Source organism: Ranitomeya variabilis, chromosome 3, assembly GCF_051348905.1.
Source record: "Ranitomeya variabilis isolate aRanVar5 chromosome 3, aRanVar5.hap1, whole genome shotgun sequence".
NCBI classification, from domain to species: domain Eukaryota; kingdom Metazoa; phylum Chordata; class Amphibia; order Anura; family Dendrobatidae; genus Ranitomeya; species Ranitomeya variabilis.
In genome coordinates this window covers 33436587-33461408 of record NC_135234.1, presented here as the reverse complement: position 1 = coordinate 33461408, position 24822 = coordinate 33436587, and the positions used below count along the sequence as shown (strand labels likewise).

At 42.4% G+C, this 24822-nt stretch overlaps 1 protein-coding gene across 1 annotated transcript in view; it reads left to right on the top strand.

Moving 5' to 3' along the window:
- Positions 1 to 24433, top strand: part of MRPS6 (mitochondrial ribosomal protein S6) — a 53836-nt gene extending 29403 nt beyond the window's left edge. Inside the window, exons 2-3 of the mRNA XM_077293909.1 lie at positions 12420 to 12559; positions 24139 to 24433. Of these exons, the coding sequence (XP_077150024.1) occupies positions 12420 to 12559; positions 24139 to 24331 (333 nt within the window). The 3' untranslated portion in view covers positions 24332 to 24433. The remainder of the gene's footprint in view (positions 1 to 12419; positions 12560 to 24138) is intronic.
- The last annotated feature ends 389 nt before the right edge of the window (positions 24434 to 24822 follow it).

Sequence of the window (24822 nt, the reverse complement as noted above, 5' to 3'; positions counted from 1 at the left end):
TGAGCTTTCTGAGAGTGAGCATTTTTGTGTTCTGTGGTCCTAAATTGGCTGCGATGAGCATAGAAATAAAAAAAAGAAAAGAAAGTGTCCTTTTATCCTCTTTAGATGGAAAAAGAGAAAACTGGATACAGATCAAACACAAAATATGGTTTTGTCTAGGTAACAACGTTCAAAGAATTGCACATTTGTGCTCACCCTGTTGGGTTGTGTGCACACAACCACTGATCTTGCTGGACGCTGCTTAGGACCCACAAGGAGATTAAAGTATAAGTAGTGGAGAAACAAATGGGTTAATTCTGCGCTGCTGTAGAGAGGGAAAAAAAAAAAAGATTCGGAATGCCAATCCGAGTATAAGAAGTTTATTCGTCAACATGTTTCGAAGTATACCACTTCTTCAGAATACCAGTGATGGTGTCCTGAAGAAGCACTATACTTCGCAACGCCTTGATGAATAAACCCCTTAGGCCGGGGACACAGTTGTGAAAAATTTTCTAGTCCCTAGCGGCTGCATGTCTCGCGGCTGATTAACAACCACAAGGCATGCAACCGCAGGGACTCAAACATACTTTTCGAGCATGCCGAAGACCCTCAGTTAGCACCCGAGCATGGAAGATAACACCTTATCCCAGCACATTCGCTCTTCACTACTCATAACCAAAAGTGACGGAACCACAGATGGAGATACTCAAAGTGGAATAAACCTGGGTGGATCTGCTATAGGACCGATATGACCAAGCTCTTTGGCTTCTGTTAGTAAGTGAAGTAATGCCACCAGTGTGAACACGGTCTTGTCTGCTGGTCTTTTTTTGATCTCTGTGTCTTAAGACGCCCTTAGACTTCCATGACAGCTGTGTAAAGCTTCATTTGTGGATACATGATGAGATGTTGCCTTCCACGTTAACTGTTGGAGAAGCAGCTGGTGGACGATCCCTCTAAGCCGGATTTACAATAACTGTAAAAAAAAACCAACAGTTACACGTCTTATATTATGAGTTTCGGGAACTGAAAATGTTCTATTTGGTTACAGGTTTGCTTTTTAGCTTATGAAGACAGTTTATAGACTGTTTATGAGGCATTTTACATGAGAAGGGTCCCATTAAATTGTTGAAGATGCTGCTCTACATATGTCATTCCTATAAGACTTAAGGAGATGATGTTCCTCCTCGCAGTGCCTGGTGATGGTACGCATGACGAGCAATAACAGGTGCAGAGCGAAGAACCGCGGCTGCAGCTTTTTAGTTTTTTTTTGTTTTTTTTCTTTCTCCATTTTTTTTTTTTAAAGAGGATTTCTCTTACATCAGCAAAATAAATATAAAGAATATATATATATATATACACACACACACACACACACACACACACACACACACACACACACACACACACACACACACACACACACACACACACTGGGGCAAAATAGTATTTAGTCAGTCAGCAATAGTGCAAGTTCCACCACTTAAAAAGATGAGAGGCGTCTGTAATTTACATCATAGGTAGACCTCAACTATGGGAGACGAACTGAGAAAAAAAATCCAGAAAATCACATTGTCTGTTTTTTTTTGTCATTTTATTTGCATATTATGGTGGAAAATAAGTATTTGGTCAGAAACAAACAATCAAGATTTCTGGCTCTCACAGAGCTGTAACTTCTTCTTTAAGAGTCTCCTCTTTCCTCCACTCATTACCTGTAGTAATGGCACCTGTTTAAACTTGTTATCAGTATAAAAAGACACCTGTGCACACCCTCAAACAGTCTGACTCCAAACTCCACTATGGTGAAGACCAAAGAGCTGTCAAAGGACACCAGAAACAAAATTGTAGCCCTGCATCAGGCTGGGAAGACTGAATCTGCAATAGCCAACCAGCTTGGAGTGAAGAAATCAACAGTGGGAGCAATAATTAGAAAATGGAAGACATACAAGACCACTGATAATCTCCCTCGATCTGGGGCTCCACGCAAAATCCCACCCCGTGGGGTCAGAATGATCACAAGAACGGTGAGCAAAAATCCCAGAACCACGCGGGGGGACCTAGTGAATGAACAGCAGAGAGCTGGGACCAATGTAACAAGGCCTACCATAAGTAACACACTACGCCACCATGGACTCAGATCCTGCAGTGCCAGACGTGTCCCACTGCTTAAGCCAGTACATGTCCGGGCCCGTCTGAAGTTTGCTAGAGAGCATTTGGATGATCCAGAGGAGTTTTGGGAGAATGTCCTATGGTCTGATGAAACCAAACTGGAACTGTTTGGTAGAAACACAACTTGTCGTGTTTGGAGGAAAAAGAATACTGAGTTGCATCCATCAAACACCATACCTACTGTAAAGCATGGTGGTGGAAACATCATGCTTTGGGGATGTTTCTCTGCAAAGGGGCCAGGACGACTGATCCGGGTACATGAAAGAATGAATATGGCCATGTATCGTGAGATTTTGAGTGCAAACCTCCTTCCATCAGCAAGGGCATTGAAGATGAAACGTGGCTGGGTCTTTCAACATGACAATGATCCAAAGCACACCGCCAGGGCAACGAAGGAGTGGCTTCGTAAGAAGCATTTCAAGGTCCTGGAGTGGCCTAGCCAGTCTCCAGATCTCAACCCTATAGAAAACCTTTGGAGGGAGTTGAAAGTCCGTGTTGCCAAGCGAAAAGCCAAAAACATCACTGCTCTAGAGGAGATCTGCATGGAGGAATGGGCCAACATACCAACAACAGTGTGTAGCAACCTTGTGAAGACTTACAGAAAACGTTTGACCTCTGTCATTGCCAATAAAGGATATATTACAAAGTATTGAGATGAAATTTTGTTTCTGACCAAATACTTATTTTCCACCATAATATGCAAATAAAATGACAAAAAAACAGACAATGTGATTTTCTGGATTTTTTTGTCTCAGTTTGTCTCCCATAGTTGAGGTCTACCTATGATGTAAATTACAGACGCCTCTCATCTTTTTAAGTGGTGGACCTTGCACTATTGCTGACTGGTTGCTCTAAACGTTGCATCTATGTCAGAATCAATGAAACCTTGACTTTTTTTTCACCTGAATTGGACGCCGTCTCTTCTAGAGGATTTCTCTTACAGTACAGTCAAATATAAATGGTGCTTCCAGAAGAGAAGATAGTCGGCAAATGTGTGATCATCGACATGCTTGTTCCCCAATTATTTGGCTGTATTCATAGGCCAGTGATCATCCAACAAACAAGCACAATTCTCGTTCGCCGATTGATCCTGGTCTTTTATGCCGACATAAAAAAAACCAGATTTTGGATTAAAAAAAATCAAAAAACACTTCTATAAAATGTAGATGTGATGCCGATAACCTGATACTCTATGGGGAGATCATGATCATATTAGGGATTGTTCTGTCCCCGTCATTGTTCGTTGGCCCGTATAAACAGAACATGGCGGAACACCCAACAACCTGTTAAATAGGTGATCGCCGCTCCTTTTACCATATTAATAAAACCCTTTACTTTATGCCCCATTTTTGTAATCCAATTATCGGTATTCTATCCCTTGGTTCAAACACATCTTCCCAACTTAAGGTCTCCATACACATAAGACTAATGTTATCCGAACCTGCTTGATGGGTGTAACGTGTATGAAGGCCACGGACAACAGATTGTTAGTTGAGATGTCGATCTGACTGGTCGGATTTCGGATTGCCGATCACTTTGTTCTCCCAGAGGTAAAACGTCACAAACCCTGTCTGAAGATGGGTCCCTCATAAAGAGCACAGGAGTTATCAGCCCAGCAAAAGCTCCTATGTATAGGACAGATGGCCAAGATGGTCGCTGGCTACCCATCGTTCAGCCAACGCCATCTAATGTGTGGCCTTTAACCCGAAAACTCAAAGCTGTCTCTCAACAGGTCTTTTGGCTTTATAATAAATGCCTTTTTGCCTTGCTCTCCTCCAACCAGATTTTTTTATGCTCAGTGTCTGCATTGAGTTTATTTATTCTTACATAAATGTGTAGATGTAACTTTTTTTTTTTTGCATAAGAGGAACTAAATTTCTAAAAATAAGGTATTCTGAAAAGTTGACCCCCCCTCCATACACACACACACACACACACACACACACACACACACACACACACACACACACACACGTTCGATAGGGGTAAACAGAATTAGATTTTCCTACAATTAAACTACATGATCAGTAATAATAAATTGATAACTTCTCGTTAAACTCAGAAGCCGGAGACGAGTCCTGCGATACAAAGATTCATTTGTGCCAGGATTCCGCCTAAACCCATATCTGCATCTAGGAAAACCCCATTATAGTTACGAGTGAGCGGAAAGCCCCATCTGAAGCAAATGAGTAATGTTTTGGTTGTGTCAGTCACCCTGGCACGGACAAAGTGTTGGAGCACAAGTCATAGGACCATCTCCGCACCTTGCCAAGAAGATGTACCTCTAACCGTGCCATCTTTGTTGAAGACGAAGAAAAGAGTCAACTTTGTGAAAAACTTGTAATCATCTTATTTTGGACCTATAAAATCTCTGGTTATTCCATTTTTCCATGAAACTTAATATTTATTCGTTACGCCCCATGTAGTGTCCTCCACACTAAGAAGAAGAAGACTGGGAATTCGTGCCCCTTTAGTCCATGGATAAACACCATGCTGTGCTAGACCAAGACGGGTCTCTCGCAACACCTCATACCTAAGCCTAGTCCATAGGACAACAATCAAGTCAAACAGCTTTTTTTTTTATAAAGATGTGTTTTGTTTTTTTTTTACATTTTATTCTATATGGTGCTTACCAATGCCAGGCGTAAATCCAACAACTTTAAAATGCTTTTGGTGCCCATGCCAGTCTAATATGTCCAGGAACTATCCTGATTCCCATGCTATGTTACAGCTTATTTTTTTTTAAAAGTGGTCGTTTCTCTCATCAGACTTCTGCCAGCACCATAAGTGTAAGAACTTCCTTTTCCTCAATTGTTAGCATGCCTTGGCTTCTGCTTTCCTGCCCTGAACTGAAACCTGTCCCCTCTCATATTCCTGTATGCAGATTGATGTACAAGAGAGCAGGAGCAGAGAGGCAAGGAGAGCTACCCACACTTTGTGTAGGATGCCCCGCCCCACTTCCTGTGGGGAGACAAGGACACGCCCCCACTTCCTGTTTATCCTGTTTATCTGCTGCTGGAGATGGATTACACTTCACAACAGGCAGTATACACATAATGAGTAGAGAGATGTCTAGGTGGCCGGCATTTTGGACAGATTTTTTTTTTCTAGGGTAACAACATAATTTACAAATTGTCTTTTTTATCACATTATCTGCTGAGATGAAGTAGTCTGAAAACACAGAGGGCATTTATGCAAGAGTCTTCCAAAACTCTGGTTTCGAGGAGGTGTTTGACTTTTTATTTCAGCTTTTACAGTGCGTTCTCCAGATTTCTTAAAGGCATCCTTATGGCACACATTCCCTTTGGGACTTATTTGGACTGTCATAAACAATACAGCCCATGCTACCAGTATTTGCTCATAGTTATATAACTTTTGGTGTGTAAATCCGGTTTGTCTAGTTTGAGTAATTATTCCAACAGTTCCTGACTCTCGGCCAGATCGAGCTGACCTTTGTGGTTAGGCCATGTGGGGTGGATGTAGGAAATATGGAGTACGGTTCGACTTTTAACTCCTCCTTAATCTTTCTCCTTTTGGTTGCATCTCCGCCAGCTGTACACCAGTGCTTTTGTCAAGTCTCGAAGACACTGATCATTGAGATACTCGATTGATTTGATAACTGTAGTCATTAGTCTTCTAGAAGAACGATGTGGACCTTGGCTCATGTACCTATGATCTGGTCAGCGATGTTTCATGGCAACACTGGTCAAGATTTAAAGAGTAACTAAAATTTCATTTATAAAAAATTTGGTCTGCCATGGAAAGTTTATACAACTTTGCAGATCACTTTATTAGGGGATTTGTCTTCATTTACTGAGCAAAAAAAAATTACCTAAGTGGCTTTTCCTGCTTTTCCCCAGTCTGTTTGCCTTCAGTTGCATTGATATCGGATCGTACTCATTTGGAGTGCAGGTGATGGGTCAGGACCTGTCTCCTCCTCTGAATTTTGTGCTTATCAGACCAATCTCCTGCAGCAGCTTATTCCCAGAATCCCCAGAAGGACACAGGAGCTGAGCTGACCCATCACTGCCATCAACTGTACTCCAAACAAGTACGTTCTGATATCCGTGTCGCTAAAGGCAGGGAAGTAGACTGGGGAAATGCAGGGGTTTGAAGTCACTTTTTAATTATTTTATTTTTTTTTTTTTACAGGAATGAAGTCAAATTAACCTATAACTTTCCATGCTGGGCAAATTTATAAACGAAAAAAAAAAAAGTCACTCTTCAATGAATATACCATAATGAGACAACTATCTTAAAATTGGGCAGAGTTTCCCAACCCTTTTGGTCCTATAGCACCCTTGGTGGGAAAAAAAAAATTTACTCCTGGATGGGTATGAATAAAAAAAAAAATACCGTGTATGATACTGTGTCCCTTGTCACTACTGGACAAAATAAAAAAAAAAAATATAATATATATATATATATATATATATATATATATATATATATATAATATTAGGGTTGAACAATTAATAAAATGTTCAATTCTCTAGTTGCCTACTCCTGGCCTAATAGATATTGATCATGTGCACTAAAGAAATACACCAGACACAGTCAGCTGTAACTCTCCTTGATCAATGTGTGGCTCAGCTCCAAGAAGGGAAGTTTATTAGTCAAACACAATATTATATATCTCCTGTAAGGGGGCTCGGTTAGCTCTAAAATGGGAGTGATCGGATATATTCCATTGGTTAGTGGTTTGGGCATGAGCAAGTCCATGGGCGGATCCATGAGGTCATCAGGGTGGGTTGGTCCGTGAGGTCATCAGGGTGGGCGTCACTGTGGGTGGATCCATGAGGTCATCAGGGTGGGCGTCATCTTGGATACCAGAGCACACGGTCTGCTGATACAGGAAATGGCGGCCATCTTTAGTGTCTTCATTGTTCATCTTGGATACCAGAGCACATGGCTCTGGTACAGGAGATGGCGGCCATCTTTAGTGTCTCACTTTGATCTGAGGAAAACTTATGTAAGGTTAAACAATACATGTTATGGGTTGCTTCTCTCAATTACCTTATGTCTTGTGGTTAATTAAGTATTTGATCTTATGGCTCTCCTCAACATATATATATATATATATATATATATATATACATATATCTATCTCCATATAAAGCTGAATGTTTGTGTGCATGTATGTATGTGTGTATGTCCGGGATTGGCATCTGCACCGTCGCAGCTACGTGTTGGAGGCAAATTGACAGCTGCCAGATGTGAACAAGAGGGACTTAAAGAATGAGAGCGATGGCGCCAAAGAGTATATACTGTACAGTTGCTAAGGTGGGGCCCCGACATGGGATACTCACCACACATGGGGATATAAACACACACACAAAATGCGCCACACACTACCACGTGCTTGAACACATTTATCACTCTCAGCGCACATTTCACCACACATACACCAACCTCGCCACATAAAAGTCGAAACAGAAAAGTCACCGCTCAAAACTCGCAACATGCAATACTAGGCTGGGGATTTATCAGGCTGCCAATTTAGCTTACAAATACTGAGGTAAAAATACTGAGCAAATAACGTGTGAACGAGGTCAAATACAGGAGCAGATGACATACAGATATATACTATATACAGGAGGAGATGACACACAGGTATATACTATATACAGGGGAGATGACACACAGGTACATACTATATACAGGGGAGATGACACAGATATATACTATATACAGGGGAGATGATACACAGGTATATACTATATACAGGAGGAGATGACACAGGTATATACTATATACAGGGGAGATGACACACAGGTATATACTATATACAGGGGAGATGACACACAGGTGTATACTATATACAGGGGAGATGACACACAGATATACAGTATACTATATACAGGAGGAGATGACATACAGGTATATACTACATACAGGAGGAGATGACACACGTATATACTATATACAGGAGATGACACACAGGTATATACTATACACAGGAGGAGATGACTTACAGTTATATACTATATACAGGAGGAGATGACATACAGGTATATACTATAAAAAAGGAGATGACACATAGGTATATACAGGAGCAGATGACATACAGCAGATATATACTATATACAGGAGCAGATGACCTACAGGTATATACTATATACAGGAGCAGATGACTTACAGGTACATACTATATACAGGAGGAGATGACACACAGGTATATACTATATACAGGAGGAGATGACATAAAGGTATATACTATATACAGGAGGAGATGACTTACAGGTATATACTATATACAGGAGAGATGACACAGGTATATACAGGAGGAGATGACACACAGGTGTATACTATATACAGGGGAGATGACACACAGGTATATACTATATACAGGAGGAGATGACTTACAGGTATATACTATATACAGGAGAGATGACACAGGTATATACAGGAGGAGATGACACACAGGTATATACTATATACAGGAGCAGATGACACACAGGTATATACTATATACAGGGGAGATGACACACAGGTATATACTATATACAGGAGGAGATGACACAGGTATATACTATATGCAGGGGAGATGACACACAGGTATGTACTATATACAGGGGAGATGACACAGGTATATACAGGAGGAGATGACACAGGTGTATACTATATACAGGGGAAATGACACACAGATATATACTATATACAGGAGGAGATGACACACAGGTATATACTATATACAGGAGGAGATGACATACAGGTATATACTATATACAGGAGGAGATGACATACAGGTATATACTATATACAGGAGGGGATGACGTGTATACTATATACAGGGGAGATGACACACAGATATATACTATATACAGGAGGAGATGACACACATATATACTATATACAGGAGGAGATGACACACAGGTATATACTATATACAGGAGGAGATGACACACGTATATACTATATACAGGAGGAGATGACACACAGGTATATACTATATACAGGAGATGACACACATATATACTATATACAGGAGGAGATGACACACAGGTGTATACTATATACAGGGGAGATGACACACAGATATATACTATATACAGGAGGAGATGACACACAGGTGTATACTATATACAGGGGAGATGACACACAGATATATACTATATACAGGAGGAGATGACACACATATATACTATATACAGGAGGAGATGACACACAGGTATATACTATATACAGGAGGAGATGACACACGTATATACTATATACAGGAGGAGATGACACACAGGTATATACTATATACAGGAGGAGATGACACACAGGTATATACTATATACAGGAGGAGATGACACACAGGTATATACTATATACAGGAGGAGATGACACACAGGTGTATACTATATACAGGGGAGATGACACACAGATATATACTATATACAGGGGAGATGACACACAGATATATACTATATACAGGAGGAGATGACACACAGGTGTATACTATATACAGGGGAGATGACACACAGATATATACTATATACAGGAGGAGATGACACACAGGTATATAATATATACAGGAGGAGATGACATACAGGTATATACTATATACAGGAGGAGATGACATACAGGTATATACTATATACAGGAGGAGATGACATACAGGTATATACTATATACAGGAGGAGATGACACACAGGTATATACTATACACAGGAGGAGATGACTTACAGGTATATACTATATACAGGAGGAGATGCATACAGGTATATACTGTATATAGGAGGATTTGGCATACAGGTATATGCTATATACAGAAGGAGATGACACAGGTATATACTATACACAGGAGGAGATGACTTACAGGTATATACTATATACAGGAGGAGATGACATACAGGTATATACTATAAAAAGGAGATGACACATAGGTATATGCAGGAGGAGATGACATACAGCAGGTATATACTATATACAGGGGAGATGACATACAGGTATATACTATATACAGGAGATGACATACAGGTATATACTATATATAGTTGGAGATAACATACAGGTATATACTATATACAGAAGAGATGACTTACAGGTATATACTATATACAGGAGGAGATGCATACAGGTATATACTATATACAGGAGGAGATGACACACGTATATACTATATACAGGAGGAGATGACTTACAGGTATATACTATAAAAAAGAGGAGATGACACATAGGTATATACAGGAGGAGATGACATACAGCAGGTATATACTATATACAGGTGAGATGACCTACAGGTATATACTATATACAGGAGATGATATACAGGTGTATACTATAAGGGAGATGACAAACGTATATAATGAGGGGAAAATGAGAGGAGCGAGGGAAAATAGTGGAGTGATCGGAAAATGACAGATGTGAGGTCGAAATGACAAGTGTTAGGGGGGAATGAGAAGAGTGAGGGGGGAAATGAGAGGCGTGATGGGAAAATAAGAGAAATGAGGTGCTATAACCACAGATATCTATTATGCCCTGGCAACGCCAGGCTCTTCAGCTAGTGTATGTATGTGTGTGTATATATATATATATATATATATATATATATATATATATATATATATATATATACTAGATTGTGGCCCGATTCTAACGCATCGGGTATTCTAGAATATGCATGTCCCCGTAGTATGTGATTCGCGGCAGACTGTGCCCGTCACTGATTGGTCGAGGCAACCTTTATGACATCATCGTCGCCATGGCAACCATTATGACATCTACGTCGATACTGTGCCTGGCGGCCTCGACCAATCAGAGACGCGGGATTTCCATTATGACATCATCGTCGCCATGCTGTGCCCGTCGCTGATTGGTCGAGGCCGCGCGGCCTCGACCAATCAGAGACGCGGGATTTCCAAGACAGACAGACAGACAGACGGAAAACCCCTTAGACAATTATATATATATAGATATAATATACACATACACTGTGCCTTCTGGATAGAGAGAAAAAAAAATACCGTGCCCCTCATACTCATGCTCCCCTGTCTATATGGTGCAGGCTCAAAAGCAGCAGCATGGAGTACATTATACAACAGAACTGAGCAGTGTTGCTATGAATCCAGAATTGGAATTAGATAAAACACTTACTAGAAAGTAGCTGCATACTTTGTGTGTCTGTACCTCTTCCTGCTCCTCCTTCTCTCTGTTAAGACTTCAGTAGGCTGCTACAATCTGAACCTTTAGTAATCTGGTAGAAGTGGTTCATAAGTGGAGAAAGAAACATATTTTTCCGATCTTACAAAGTTTCTTATGTTCAGCTATACTAATTATGCCCAGTTTGTTGAAACTAGTATGCCAGTTTCAAAGGCTCAATGAAGCCTCAAAAATAAGTAAAAGGCTCTTTCCTGACCTAAGTTTGCATCTCTGTTAGATACTCGGTTTAGCATTTTTCCTCCAAATGACAATTTCCTTCAGGCTCGTACTATTGTGTCTCCTCTGTATCTTGAAATGGCCTCCTTCACACTGTCACCCTCCCCTTCATGTCCTCCGGTAGCCGAGGATTGTTAAATCGCGACCATTCATGAACATCCTCAGTGGCCCGTGAGCTGATATGGAGACGTACTTTTGAAGTCTGAATACAGCTTTAACAAGTCACTTTATGGTCCAAAGTCATCTGACTACTATCGGGGCCTGAAGATGTTCTTTGTACAAATCTGTGTAGCAAAAATATAGCCGAGAATTGATGCGAAATGTAAACCTCATTAGGCACTAGGAAAAATCGGGAAACAAAAAAGTTTACTGAATTTGATGTATGGACATGAAATTGAAAAATTACTAGTCAGTATGCAGCAAGCATACCGTAAGTAGCCTTTATTTTGTGGGCACCCAGCTTGGGGGAACATATGCCTAAAATATGATTTTTTTTAAGCAAATGAATGAGAAGTTCACAGGAGAGGGTTCATTGCTGTCTTCTAGACCAGCCTAAAGCAGGCCAACTGGTCAAACCGAAAAGAGCCACATTGCAACTGTTCCATTTCCCTGCAGTGCCTCCGCAGGTAAAACAACGAATTACAATTTTTTTTTTTTACATTTTAAACATGGGTCCTCCAGAGTGAAAAGGTCTCTTTACAGCTGATCTGGGTAATAGATGAGGGGACCCTAGTATAGACTTATTTCTGTAAGACTGTCAACCTTATCTCAGTCGATTATCTGCTTCACCCTCCGGCTCCATAGTGACCTCGTCAATGACTATGCCCCCTTCGTATTGGTCTGTGAGACACGTGATGGATATAGTTGCATATGTCAATTTTCCCATCTTTTATTTCTTTTTCTTGCAGCCGGAGACGGTGGCAACGTTAAAACGTACCATAGAGGCTCTGATGGAAAAGGGAGCCATTGTACGGAACCTGGAAAACCTTGGCGAGAAGAACCTTCCATACAAGATCTCCAAACACAACCAGCGCCACAAGCAAGGAGGGTATGGAAAACTAGCACCTGGACACCCTTCATAGAGGACATGCACATGTGTATCATATCTGTGTAGAGTGTTAGATGAGCTAAATATATATACACAATTAGTTCCCACCACTTTCCTTAAAACAATTAGGACCCCTCAAAAAAGACACACCGGACTTTAAGAATGTGTGTTATAGGTAGTGTGTGAAGTTCTACTCTTCGGCTGCTCTCTGTTCACATTGGTTTTCTGGGTTGCCACTAATTTTTCATTAATGGCCAAAGCCTAAGTCCCTATCACAGCTAAGCCATACTGTCCTGTCTCCTGGAGAATCGTCGGTAAACTTTGCCACCACCACAACTAGGTACCAGGAACATCCAAGTACCCATTCACCCCATATGATCACATACTGGGAGTGGAGGGGGTGACTTATATGCGCAACCTAATGTCGTCAGGATTGTCTGGATACCACTAATGGATGGTTGATTTTCCCTATGGAGGCCACCAGTAGCGTCACCAACTCTGCAGAAGATGCAGTCGCATCTGATGCCTAGCTTCTTGAGGAGCTGAAAAGTTCCCTTTGGCCTGCATAAAAAGATATTGTTAAAGATCTGTGATGGTTGGGGGCCCTATATTTTGTATTGGGGTCCACTAGCGGAAAGATACTTCACTAGACTGGTGGCTACCCCCAAACCACCAATTGGTAATTTGACGCCACCAATAAGTGTTCCAGTCTCCCATACCAGGTGGATACTTCTCCCCCATGCCTTTGACATTCTTACTATACATCTCTCCACCCATTAGTTTATGGATGGCAGTGATGTCCAAATAATGAAAAAGTACCAAAATAACAAAGACCTCCATTATGACTTCCCCATGGACCGGAGTTGTTGCCATAAGTCGGAATTCTTTTTTAGCAGTGCTTCCTTAATTTTTGACTACCATTCTGGAGCTCACGTTATAGTGTCAGAGAAGAAACCCGCTAATATCAGCCGGTGTTTTGCTGATGATCGGTGACATTGGAGCAGTTACCAAGTTTTTGTATTTTTTTTTTTTTCTTGGAAAATGTCATTTATGCAGTAAATCAGAGTCACTGATGTAAAGTGATACTTCTAAATTTGATTCTAACCACAGTTGGACTGTTTCCCGTGTTGTATCTTAAGAGCCAGGGCTGGCCTGAACGTATAGGCGAACTAGGCGGCCGCCTAGGGCGCCGACCCTAAGGGGGCGCCAGAGAAAAAATATCTGTAGCATCGCTTGGAAAACTGACTGACAGGTTGGTCACACTTGTCAAACATAGTGTTTGACAAGTGTGACCAACTTTTTACTATAGATGCTGCTTATGCAGCATCTATAGTAAAAGATAGAATGTTTAAAAAAAATAAAAAAAATGCTTATACTCACCTGCAGACCTCAGCGGCGTCCGTTCCGTATAGATGGTGTGTGCGCGCAGGACCTTCGATGACGTCGCGGTCACGTGAGCGGTCACATGACCGGTCTCGACCAATCACAGGACCGTGACGTCATCACAGGTCCTTCACCGCACACCAGCTACAGGAACCGAAGCGGCAACATGCACCTGAGCGGCGGGAAGACATCGAAGGTGAGTATATCACTATTTTTTATTTTAATTCTTTTTTTTTTTTACCACTTATATGGTGCCCAGTCCGTGGAGGAGAGTCTCCTCTCCTCCACCCTGGATACCAACCGCACATAATCTGCTTACTTCCCGCATGGTGTGCACAGCCCCGTGCGGGAAGTAAGCAGATCAATGGACTCCTAGGTGTGCGGAATCCCCGCAATTCCGCATTTTTAATGAACATGTTGCTTTTTTTTCCGCAATGCGATTTTTTGCACAAAAAATGCGGAATACACTGTAAATAATAGGAGGCATAGGTTAGCGTTTTTATCGCGTTTTTATAGCGAAAAAACGTGAAAAATCCTGAACGTGTGCACATGGCCTGAGAAGCTGTTAGTTGATGCGAGGGAAATCGCAGAAGAGCTTGGCATACCAGCTAATTTTGAGTCAAGTTCTGCGCCAAAATGTTTAAAGAAAAAAACCAGACAGTTCTCTTATGAAGGGAAAGATGAGCCCATAAGAGATGAGAAACAGAGTTTCAAAATTAACTTTTACGTTGCGATCTTAGATACTGCTATAAATTCAGTTGATGAGCGGTTCACTCAGCTGAAAGAAATGGAATTGAAATTTGGATTTTTGTACCACATCCGTTCACTTGAGGGAAAACCAAGCAAATTTGTTCTGGATAAGGCTAGTTTCACATTTGCGTTTAAAAACGCAGCGTTTAAAACGCAAACGCAGGTGGTGAAAAAAACGCATGTAAACGCGTGCAATCGCTGCGTTTTTTAGACGCATACGTTTTTGCATGCGGTAAAAAAAACGCGGCGTTTTGACTTGTTTACATGCGTTTTTTCCTGCATTTGCGTTTTTGAAACGCATGCTGAGAAGTGTGTGACAGCTGCCAATCATCAAAATCAACTAGAAAACCCACTATAAATAGAAATAGCTAGGGTTAGGGTTAGGATCCCTAGGGTTAGGGTTAGGATCCCTAGGGTTAGGGTTAGGATCCCTAGGGTTAGGGTTAGGATCCCTAGGGTTAGGGTTAAGGTTAGGGTTAGGATCCCTAGGGTTAGGGGTAGGGTTAGGGTTAGGATCCCTAGGGTTAGGGTTAGGATCCCTAGGGTTAGGGTTAAGGTTAGGGTTAGGATCCCTAGGGTTAGGGGTAGGGTTAGGGTTAGGATCCCTAGGGTTAGGGTTTGGATCCCTTTATCACCTTGATGGTGGGGGGTGGCTTATCAGTGTGTATTCTTGTTTTTTCGATTGAAACGCATGCGTTTAAAAACGCAACTAAACGCATGTGCTTAAAAACGCATGCGTTTACATAGACAGCAATACGTTTTTTTGCTGCAAAAAAAAGCATGCGTTTTTTTGCGGCAAAAAAACGCCTCTGGAAATTACTACATGTTGCATTTCCGCAACAAAACGCAAGCATAGAAACGACGCATGCGTCGTCAAACGCGGCAAAACGCATACAAAAAAACCGCATGCATGCAAAAAATGCAATGTGAAACCAGCCTAAGTGTAAAGCTCTGGAAAAGTCTCTTGCACACAACGAAGTAAAAGACATCGTTGCCATAGAGCAGGGGTGTCAAACTGCATTCCTCGAGGGTCTCAAACCATGCGTGTTTTCAAGACTTCCTTAGCATTGCACAAGGTGCAGGAATCATTATCTGTGCAGGTGGTTAAATGATCACCTGTGCAATACAAGGAAATCCTGAAAACATGACCTGTTTGCGGCCCTCGAGGAATGCAGTTTGACACCCCTGCCATAGAGCTATGTGGTGAACTGCAGGCAATGTCAAGACGTGTTCCAGAAGATTCATCACCAAAAGACGTTCTTGAACTTTTGCTTAAATCTGACTTGAAAGAAAGTGTCCCCAACCTGGTGGTGGCTCTAAGAATTCTTTTGACTCTGCCTATGTCCGTGGCCTCAGGAGAGAGAAGCTTCTCAAAACTAAAGCTAATTAAAACATATTTAAGGGCAAATATGATGCAAGAGAGGTTGGTTGGGTTGGCAACAATTTCGATAGAATCTGAAGTTGCTAAACAAATTAATCTCGGTGACTTGGTGTCATCCTTTTAAAAAAAAAAAAAGGCAAGGAAACTAAAATTTTAATTACCTATGGTCGTTTTTGTTTTGTGTTATTGATTACTTTGTATATATTTGTCCTATACAACTTCTTAAAAGATTAAAGAGTTAGGAGAGAGTTAATTAATCATTGTTGTTGTGGTTTATTTTGCTCCTAAATTTATATCCCAAGTTTTCATCTACTGCCAAGAATAGTAGGGGCGCAACAAAATAGTTTCGCCTAGGGCGCCGTAATCTCTCGGGCCGGCCCTGTTAGGAGCAGATATAGAGCAGATCTGACCAAAGGAAGGCAGCACAGTCGGGTCCGCTGTTCACCACCTTTATATAGTTTTCCATGATTTAAGAAAAAAAAAAATCGAAGTATATAAAAAAATATACTGTGCTGAGATTATACCTTCATACTGTATTCAAATAATACTCATCTATTGTCCACGCTGTACTGCCTGCAGTGCCCAAATAAAGCTGCTAAATGACCAAATAGTGTTGCCGTACCGTGTCTAAATAATACCTAAATACACTATTCAGATATTGCCCTCATGTACTTTCCAAACACTGCCAAGTACTGCCTAAATAATATGACCTACAATGAGCAAATAATACCTCCACATAGTGCCAAATTCATACCTTTTATACAGGGTCGACGTAATAACCCCATTTATTGTCCAGAAAGTACCGCCTTGAAATGTGAAAATAATGCTGCCATATGTTTAAATACCACCTAAATGTAATATTCCAATAGTGGCCTCATATACTTTCCGCACGTTGCCATGTACTGCCAATATAGAAAAGGAATGCAAATAATACCACCACACAGTGCCTAAATAATATCTGATACTGTGTCCATATATTTTTTTTTTTATCACAATACTACCAGGCAATGTCCAAATAAATCCACCAAGTATCCAAATATTACCACCATATGGTGTCTAAACACATTATGCAGTATAATACCTTACTACAGTGTCCAAATCTCTCATTAAACCGTCGTACAGTATGTAAAAAAAAAACACCGCCGAACACTAAATAAGACCCTCATACCATATCCAAATAATACGCTCTTATATGGTCTACACAATACCGCCGTCCAGTGCTCAAATGATACTGCCACGTGGGGTCTAAAGAACACCATCATATATTATCCACACAATAAGGTATGTTGCCATACAGTGCTGAAATAATACTCCTATACAGTGTCCACATTAAACTGCTTGGACAGGGCAGGCACCCATTCTGATTTTCATGTATAAATGCCGCTATATGGTCCTGAAGGGCCCTTATGGATACTTAGTAAAGAGCAGATGGGATGATCTTACTCCATTGGCACTCTCTTCATTATGCTACTTTACCTTTTATTATGCTTATAGATTTTCTTTCTTTTTTTGTTGTTTTTTTTTGTTTTTTTTTTATTTCAAGAGGCACTTTCTTCTAACAAGCCAACTAGTAAGGTCACGCAGTGCAGTGTTCCTTTAAGAAAAGCTCCAGGATACTTGTAATAGGCTCTATTGTGCAGGCCTGTCTGTTTTAATAAGTTACTTTTCTTCTGCTTTTTGTTAGTTGTCCGCTGGGTTTTTGTTGGTTTTTAACGTCTTTGTGAGCTCCGGGATGTGAGAGCTGCCCAGCGGGCGACACCGGATGGCTGCCAGAGAACTTGTGATGCCATTAATCTAGCTAATCGTGAGTGTTGTATGGCAGAAGAGTAAGCATGGGGTAACTGATCCGGGGGTTAACCCTCGCGACTGATCCGGTGAAATTTGGCTTACTACTGGCTGTAGGGTGTTTTGTTGAGGGGTATACAGCACTCTTTATAAAAAATGGGTGTAAGAGTAAAGGGTTCCACCCCATGCGTACAAGAAAATTATTGGATACTCAGTGCTCCAGAATGAGAAGGGATTCTTTCATTAGACAGTCCAGAACAAATATTGACGTTTCGGCCTAAAACCTGGGCCTTTATCAACCATGGATGGCTGTGGCACCTAGCACGATGCAATTTGTTGCCATCCCATAGCGTTGTCATTCCAAGAGTTACAGTTGCCTACATCTTAACAGCAATCCGTGTTTGATAAAGGCCCATGTTTTAGGTCGAAATGTTGTTCTGGATTTCTAATAAAAGAATCACTTTTAATTTCGGAGTGCAGAGTATTCAATAATTTTCTTGTAGAGTATTTTGTGTCATGAGTGTGACGTCATAACGTGCCAGAGGAGCTATGATGATACAAATGGGGTTACTTATTTTTGGGTCTGTCACCTTTATCTACCTATGCCATTAATCTACCTGTGCCTTTTATCTATGCGTGCCCTTTATCTATAGTATATAGCCAGCGGTTCAGCTTTTGGGGGTACAGCATTCAGCATTACTAGTCACACACAGAACTAGGAGATCTATACAGCTCACACTGCCTGCTCATTTTAGCATCCATATTAACATAGGCAGCAATAAACTTGCACCCCGCTTAGTTGTATTGAAGTATTTTATGAGCATACCTTTTTTTAGGACAAAGGTAATTGTGAAGAGAGGAGGAGATGGTGAGTTGTGACATCTATTGTGAATGGTGGTTCCTGTGTTATCCACTGTATATAGAGGTGTTATCAGTCATTGTACAGGAGGAGGAGGTGAGCTGTGACATCACCTATTGTGAATGGTGGATCCTGTGTTATCAGTCATTGTACAGGAGGAGGAGGTGAGCTGTGACATCACCTATTGTGATTGGTGGATCCTGTGTTATCTACTGTATATAGAGCTGTTATCAGTCATTGTACAGGAGGAGGAGGTGAGCTGTGCTATTGTGAATGGTGGATCTACTGTATATAGAGGTGTTATTAGTAGGTTCTATGTCTGGAAGGGTTTAAACAATGGGTAATTTTCTGATTTCTCATAAATTCTCTCCACCAGATATGACAAATGTATTATCCTTTTGTGTGATTGGTACAGTAATGAGCATGTGTGACCACCACTTGTATAGGTAGTGAATGCAGCAGCGGTCGCACATGCTCAGTACTACTCTATTAATAGGAGCACTTTAGGACCCTTGGTCTCATGATTGATGGTGGTTTCCACCAGTTGAACCCCAGAAATCAGCCTATGATGTGTACATGTATCATGTTTGGTGGTGTAGAAGCCCTTTTGACAACCGGTTTACCCTCCTGAATATCAAATAAAGACAGAATCCACATGTATTTCTTCATTTTAACGCTTCTGGATGGTAAAACATGATCATATTTGTAACTCATCCACTAGTGACTTCTGTAATTATATTTTTGGAAATTGAATTGCAGATTATTTAGCCGTGGAATGTAATTTCATGTCGGGTTGTTGTGTCATCTCACCGGTTGTGCCGGCCAAGGAATCGTTCTCGTCATGAGCACACAGCGCTCCCTGTCTTGGGCTCGTTTGCTCTGAGTATTTTCACACCCTCCTTAATCATCCAGCGCGGTGGAAGGAATTTTACAGCAACGGCTGAAATGAAAGAACATTCCTGTTACCTCTTATCCAAAGTCCGTGCAATATTTATCCCTCCATACAATGCAGATACATGGATAAAGGTGCAGACGGGTGACAGAGATTACAGGGTATCTTTTATGGCTGGTAAAATGGGGGATCTGCGGATGACTCACTTGTTAGTGGGGGATCTGTGGATGACGCACTGTTAGTGGGGGATCTGTGGATGACGCTCTGTTAGTGGGGGATCTGCGGATGACGCACTGTTAGTGGGGGATCTGTGGATGACGCACTGTTAGTGGGGGATCTGTGGATGACGCACTGTTAGTGGGGGATCTGTGGATGGTGCACTGTTAGTGGGGGATCTGTGGATGACTCACTGTTAGTGGGGGATCTGCGGATGACTCACTGTTAGTGGGGGATCTGTGGATAGTGCACTGTTAGTGGGGGATCTGTGGATGACTCACTGTTAGTGGGGGATCTGTGGATGGTGCACTGTTAGTGGGGGATCTGTGGATGGTGCACTGTTAGTGGGGGATCTGTGGATGACTCACTGTTAGTGGGGGATCTGTGGATGACGCACTGTTAGTGGGGGATCTGCGGATGACGCACTGCTAGTGGGGGATCTGCGGATGACTCACTTAGTGGGGGATCTGTGGATGACGCACTGTTAGTGGGGGATCTGTGGATGACGAACTGTTAGTGGGGGATCTGTGGATGGTGCACTGTTAGTGGGGGATCTGCGGATGACTCCCTGTTAGTGGGGGATCTGTGGATGACTCACTGTTAGTGGGGGATGTGTGGATGACTCTCTGTTAGAGGGGGATCTGCGGATGACTCACTGTTAGTGGGGGATCTGTGGTTAGTGCACTGTTAGTGGGGGATCTGTGGATGACTCACTGTTAGTGGGGGATCTGTGGATGGTGCACTGTTAATGGGGGATCTGTGGATGGTGCACTGTTAGTGGGGGCTCTGTGGATGACTCAGTGTTAGTGGGGGATCTGTGGATGATGCACTGTTAGTGGGGGATCTGCGGATGACTCACTGTTAGTGGGGGATCTGTGGATGACTCACTGTTAGTGGGGGATCTGCGGATGACTCACTAATTGGGGGATCTGCGGATGACGCACTGTTAGTGGGGGATCTGCGGATGACTCAATGTTAGTGGGGAATCTGCAGGTGACGCATTGTTGCAGGGGATCTATGGATGACTCACTGTTAGTGGGGAATCTGCAGGTGACGCCTTGTTGCGGGGGATCTGTGGATGATGCACTGTTAGTGGGGGATCTGCGGATGACGCACTTTTAGTGGGGGATCTGCGGATGATGCACTGTTAGTGGGGGATCTGCGGATGACTCACTGTTAGTGGGGGATCTGCGGATGACTCACTGTTAGTGGGGGATCTGCGGATGATGCACTGTTAGTGGGGGATCTGCGGATGACTCACTGTTAGTGGGGGATCTGTGGGTGATGCCCCATTGCGGGGGACCTCTGGATGATGCACTGTTATTGGGGGATCTGTGGCTGACAAACTGTTCGTGGGGATCTGGGGATGACACACTGTTAATGGGGGATCTGTGGATGACGCACTGTTAGTGAGGGATCTGTGGATGATGCATTTTAGTGGGGGATCTGCGGATGACTCACTGTTAGTGGGGGATCTGCGGATGACGCACTGTTAGTGGGGGATCTGTGGGTGACGCCCCATTGTGGGGGACCTCTGGATGACGCACTGTTATTGGGGAACCTCTGGATGACGCACTGTTATTGGGGGGCATCTGCAGATGTCATAACTGAGCGGTGAGTCTGAGGAGCAGTAAGACCGGTGCCAGTCCTGTATTTTGGTACCCTTATATGCACTCGCCTGCAGTCATGGGTAACTGCATGTACTTACTACATAGGGGGTGATGACGGAAGGGCGACTGAGGTGTGAGTGCATTTCATGGTGGGGGATGAGTCATTACAGGAAACAAAGGACTACTCTATCATTACTATAATCACCATCATCCTCTCTGTCTATTATTTTCCTGAGTAACCGTTCAGCAGTCGCTTTAACATCAGAAAGTCGTTTCTCCCTCCTTGTTGCTCACATTTCATCAGTTGCCCCCTCTGTGGCTGCATACATAACAGATAAGACACCGCTATGTGCCCACGGCATTGCCAGCCCCTTTTTTGGGGGATTAGCTTGAATAGCTTGTGTAGATGCCGGGGTGAGAGATTGAGTGCGGGGAGCAGCTTATTCCCACCCGCCCTCATCTCTGCTCTCATAGTGGAAATTTCCAGTCTCTTTGTGATGCGAGCTGCTGCAGCGCCGAGACCAAATCTGAAAATATATAGTATAGGAAATTACGACGAAAGGCACGGACGCCGCTTGCAAATCACTGGTACAAATCACTGGTACATAACTCATCTGCTGCAACCAATTTATTAAAATGGAAGTATGGTTAATATTTGCACATATTGGGTCAGGGATCACTCATTTTATGCCTCCTATCTATGATGGCAGACAGAGGAAAAACGGAACTGCAGCGCATCCGCCATAGGAAATAATGTACAAGTTACTGAACATGCATGTGTCCCGCTCAGTAAAAATGTTTCCTGTTTTACAAAACTAATTTTCAACAATGCCATTACTGAATGCTGCATTAATAGCGGGGTTGTGCCATGAACAACATTGATCACCTGTAACAAATCTGTGATCACTGGGATCTCCACTGATCATGAGATTGGGGATTCCAAAACTCCTCATGGGAAGGAAGAACCAATGAGCATGTCTGTCTTCTCTCCTCGAAACCCAATACTCCACTCCTGGAACTTTGCTGCTGCTCTATAACAATGCTCATGTCCCCTCTCCTTGAAACCCAATACTCGTCTCTTAGAAGTTTGCTGCTACTCTACAACAATGCTACTCTACAACAATGCCTATGTCCCCTGCCTGTCTCCTCTCCTCGAAACCCACCCAATACTCCACTCCTGGAACTTTGCTGCTACTCTACAACAATGCCAGTGTTCCCTGCCTGTCTCCTCTCCTCAAAACCCGATACTCGCTTCTTGGAACTTTGCTGCTACTCTACCACAATGCCCGTGTCCCCTGCCTGTCTCCTCTCCACAAAACCCGATACCTCTTGGAACTTTGCTGCTACTCTACCACAATGCCCGTGTCTCCTGCCTGTCTCCTCTCCTCAAAACCCGATACTCCCCTCTTGGAACTTTGCTGCTGCTCTACCACAATGCCCGTGTCCCCTGCCTGTCTCCTCTCCTCAAAACCCGATACTCGCCTCTTAGAACTTTGCTGCTACTCTACCACAATGCCCGCATCCCCTGCATGTCTCCTCTCCTCAAAACCCAATACTCTCCTCTTGGAACTTTGCTGTGCTCTACAGCAATGCCCATGTCCCCTGCATGTCTCCTCTCCTCAAAACCCGATATTCGCCTCTTGGAACTTTGCTTCTACGCTACATCAATGCCTGTCTCCTCTCCTCAAAACCCAATACTTGCTTCTTGGAACGTTGCTGCTACTCTACAACAATGCCCGCGTCCCCTGCATGTCTCCTCTCCTCAAAACCCAATACTCTCCTCTTGGAACTTTGCTGGTGCTCTACAACAATGCCCATGTCCCCTGCCGGGCTCCTCTCCTTGAAACCTGATACTCACAATATGAAACTTTGCTGTTCCTCCACACCGATGCCTGTGTCCCCTGATGGTCTCTTCTTCTCGAAACCCAATCATTGATTCATTGCAGCTTTGACATTCGGACCAATCCATAAAAAAAAAAAGAGCTGGGAGATTGTTTCCTCCAGCTCAGACCGAATGTCAAGGCTGCAGCCGATGGAGCAATAAGGAGTTTGGCGGGGGATTCGAGTAGTAGTACTGAGGAACTACAGCTGTTTGAAAGGTGAACGTCAGTCTTTTTTTTCCCGAAGGGCCAATTTTAGTATCATATGTAGTGAAGACCCGATATATTGGAGCAGTGATCGCATATGTTCACCAATGCTTTCTTCTTCACACAGCAGATTTGTTTGCCCTTTCTGCCATCTTTCCTTCTATTTTTTTGTACTACTTCTGCTAATAATGTGGGACCACCTCTTTAATTATCTCTAAAGAGTGTTGTTGATTCTGGAGGACCCAACCTGTCCATGAATTGCATTGACAGCTTATTAATTTTAACTTTAATACTTCATTTTTCCTGTGGTTGTGCCGGAGAATTGAAAACTTTGTAACATATCCCTGGAGGTCATTTTGATAAGCTAATTTTTGAGATACAAGGAGGTCGTCTCCTTATTAATATTTATAAAATCAAACAAACAGAGTTAAACTTCGGTGTATCAGTTGTTTTTTACCCTCCAAAATTGATGGGTTGGAAAAGTTCATTTCCAAAGGAACGAAATTGATGTGCAACAATGCTCAAATCCTCACCTGGAGTAATTTTTGGGGAATTCTAAAGAAAAATTGGATTGTGTGAAAAATCTAATTTTTTTTTTTTTTTTTTACCCTTCCAGGTACTTCCTCGTTGACTTCTACTCTCCACCCAACATTATTTCCAGCATGCTGGACCATCTGTCACGTGACATCGATGTGATCCGACCGACCATTCTGAAACACGAGGAAGAGAAGCCCCCGGAGAGACCTTGTCCTGGGATTCTTCCCGTCACTAATCTTGAGTCAAAATTCAGCCGCAGAAAAAAGAAATGAGCCGGAGTCAGGAGAAGGAGAAGTTGTCGCCACTCTTTGTGTATAAAGCATATTGCTATGTAATTTTTTTTATGTTTAGAAGAATAAATAAAGTATCATAAATTTTCAGTTATTATTTCCCTTAGCCCCTGTACCTTGCACTTGCAATATCTCATCTCTTTCATGGTCTTCAAATGTCTATGGGCCCTTGAAAAAAGTGTCTGGCCTTGATCGGTCCCTTAGTGCTTGCTATTATTTTGGAAGCGACTTCTTGTGCAGGATGGCAAAAAAATGGAGTAATTGTCCCATTAAATCGGTAAACGAGATCTCGTGTCCTGGTAAAACCCAGCTTTATATTTTGGGGCCTGATTTGACCTTTCTCCTCTATATATGCTCTTGGTATCTGGCTATCACTTTTGTTACTTTTGGAGTGGGGCGCAACATCCCCTTCCACTGTCCAATAGCCCTTCTCCGTATTAACTTCTTGGCGCCGCCTGTCCAACATTTATTGT